The sequence below is a fragment of the Primulina eburnea genome, chromosome 8 (assembly GCF_022965805.1).
Source record: "Primulina eburnea isolate SZY01 chromosome 8, ASM2296580v1, whole genome shotgun sequence".
Lineage (NCBI taxonomy): Eukaryota > Viridiplantae > Streptophyta > Magnoliopsida > Lamiales > Gesneriaceae > Primulina > Primulina eburnea.
In genome coordinates, this window is record NC_133108.1 from 33,533,910 (window position 1) to 33,536,067 (window position 2,158).

Below are 2,158 nucleotides of genomic sequence, written 5' to 3' on the forward strand. Positions count from 1 at the left end.
AGCCTCACTAAACAAGCGGACAATATTAATTTATGCAAGTATTTTTCATATAGTTACCCACACGAGGTTTACCGCATATGCTGATATGCATGAATAATCGTAATTATAATATGGCATGTGAACAAAGTGCTTCTTGGATCACGAATTGCGCCTTCAATTTGCAGTCAATTACTTCAATTTCAAGCATAGCCAATGGCATGTATTGGTTATATTAATTTTCTCTTTATCCTGAAACTCGAAAAATCACATTTTTAGGACATATATATTCTTTGGACGTTGATCATAGAATTGAAAACGATCAAAAAAATTTACTCCCTCAATAGAGCAAGTACATCACGTTAGGCTTAAGCAGCCACTCATGTGGTACATTTAATATTTTTGCCCTTTTTTAGGTTAAAAAGTCAATATGGCCACCTCCATCTACACGTAATTGCCAGCCAAACTCTTTAAATCCAAGAAACTTTTTGCATCTATGTCCAAACTTCAAATTTCCATGTTACAAATCAGATGATGAAGCCGAATACATCGCTCAATGGCCATCGTTTCATCTTCACATGCTTCTTCTTCATTATCTTCCTCTGCATTTTGGCCTCAATCAATCAAATTCGATTCGATAATATCTTAACAATAAGTCGATGTACTTTTACCCACACATCCAATCATTTGTTGTCACTCTCATCGGACGATATCAGAGTGTTGATCGGTATTTTAACCCTCCCCGATCATTACCACAAGAGACACTTCCTGCGGCTCGTCTACGGTACGCAATCTCCTACCGGGGGACAAGTGGATGTGAAGTTCGTGTTTTGCAACCTCACCAAAGAAGATCAAAAGGTCCTAGTAGCACTTGAGATCATGCGATACAACGATATTATCATACTCGATTGCCAAGAAAACATGAACAAGGGTAAGACCTATACCTATTTTTCAAGCTTGCCCGAAATTTTGAACGACACCGGTGAGCCGTTTCCGCCTTATCATTATGTTATGAAGGCGGACGATGATTCCTACTTCAGGTTACAAAGTTTAGTCGACTCTTTAAAGCCCTTATCGAGAAATGATCTGTACTACGGATACGTTATCCCGTGCCCTAGCATGGATCCGTTCGTTCATTACATGTCGGGCATGGGTTATTTAGTTTCATGGGACATTGTCGAATGGATCAGAGAATCGGACATCCCCAAAAAACACTTGGAAGGGCCAGAAGATAGGACGTTTGGGGACTGGATACGAGAAGGTCATCGCGCGAGAAATAGGTACAATGCCAAATGGTCGATGTACAACTATCCGGAGCCGCCAACGCGATGTACCCATGAACTATGGCCGGATACCGTTGCCGTTCATCTTTTGAAAACTCAAGAGAAGTGGATTACGACGTTGAAATATTTCAATGCCACTCAGGATTTGAAACCTTCCAAATTGTATCATATACCTTAGGCAAAACATTGTAATTTTGTAAGGGTCGTTAATTTTTGGGTACATCGATTCTTTTTGTAACTATATATATAAAATGAGAATTGAGTCTTTTATATTTAAACAATATATATAATTTTATTTCATAAAAGTTGTATGTTTAGTCAAAGTTGTAACTCATCTCTTGTTACATGAATATGTCATTATAACTAGGTGAAATTAAACGATATGCATCACTATGGCAACCATTACTATAACAATCTTACTAATATTCATAATTATTTTTAATTTATTTGTATTTAGGGTCTAAATAAGCCTGCTTATAGCAACGGTATTTGTGACAGCTTTTACATAACCGGCGCTAGAACGAATTCAAATCCAAAGATGCTACAGTTTTCATTATTCGTAGCCAACTTTGACAAAGGTTCGAAAAAAATCATCGCTATGTTACCAACAGTTAATGTGAAACGCTGTCACTAAACGACAATTTGGTTAAACCGTCGCAATTGTCATTATATAAACGTATGAAACCCTTCATTTTTTTTCGAGTGATTTCCGCCGATTTGCTCTGGTCTGTAAGGATTTTTCATGGTTTTTTTTCTCGTGTTGCAGCATTTGGTAATCACAAAACTTTTGGTTCCTTTGCAAATTCAGTTGATACGTGTTTTTCAAATTAAGATTCTTCGTTGTCGCATTTTTTGCGTAAGATTTTTATTTTCCCCATTTTTATGTTTTTTTAATCGAA

The 2,158-nt window shown here is 36.9% G+C and overlaps 1 protein-coding gene across 1 annotated transcript; it reads left to right on the plus strand.

Annotated features, from left to right (window-relative positions):
• Positions 1-510: 510 nt before the first annotated feature.
• LOC140839179 (beta-1,3-galactosyltransferase pvg3) lies at positions 511-1,437 on the plus strand. The gene has a single exon (XM_073205810.1). The coding sequence runs from the start codon at positions 511-513 to the stop codon at positions 1,435-1,437; it is 927 nt and encodes a 308-aa protein (XP_073061911.1).
• The last annotated feature ends 721 nt before the right edge of the window (positions 1,438-2,158 follow it).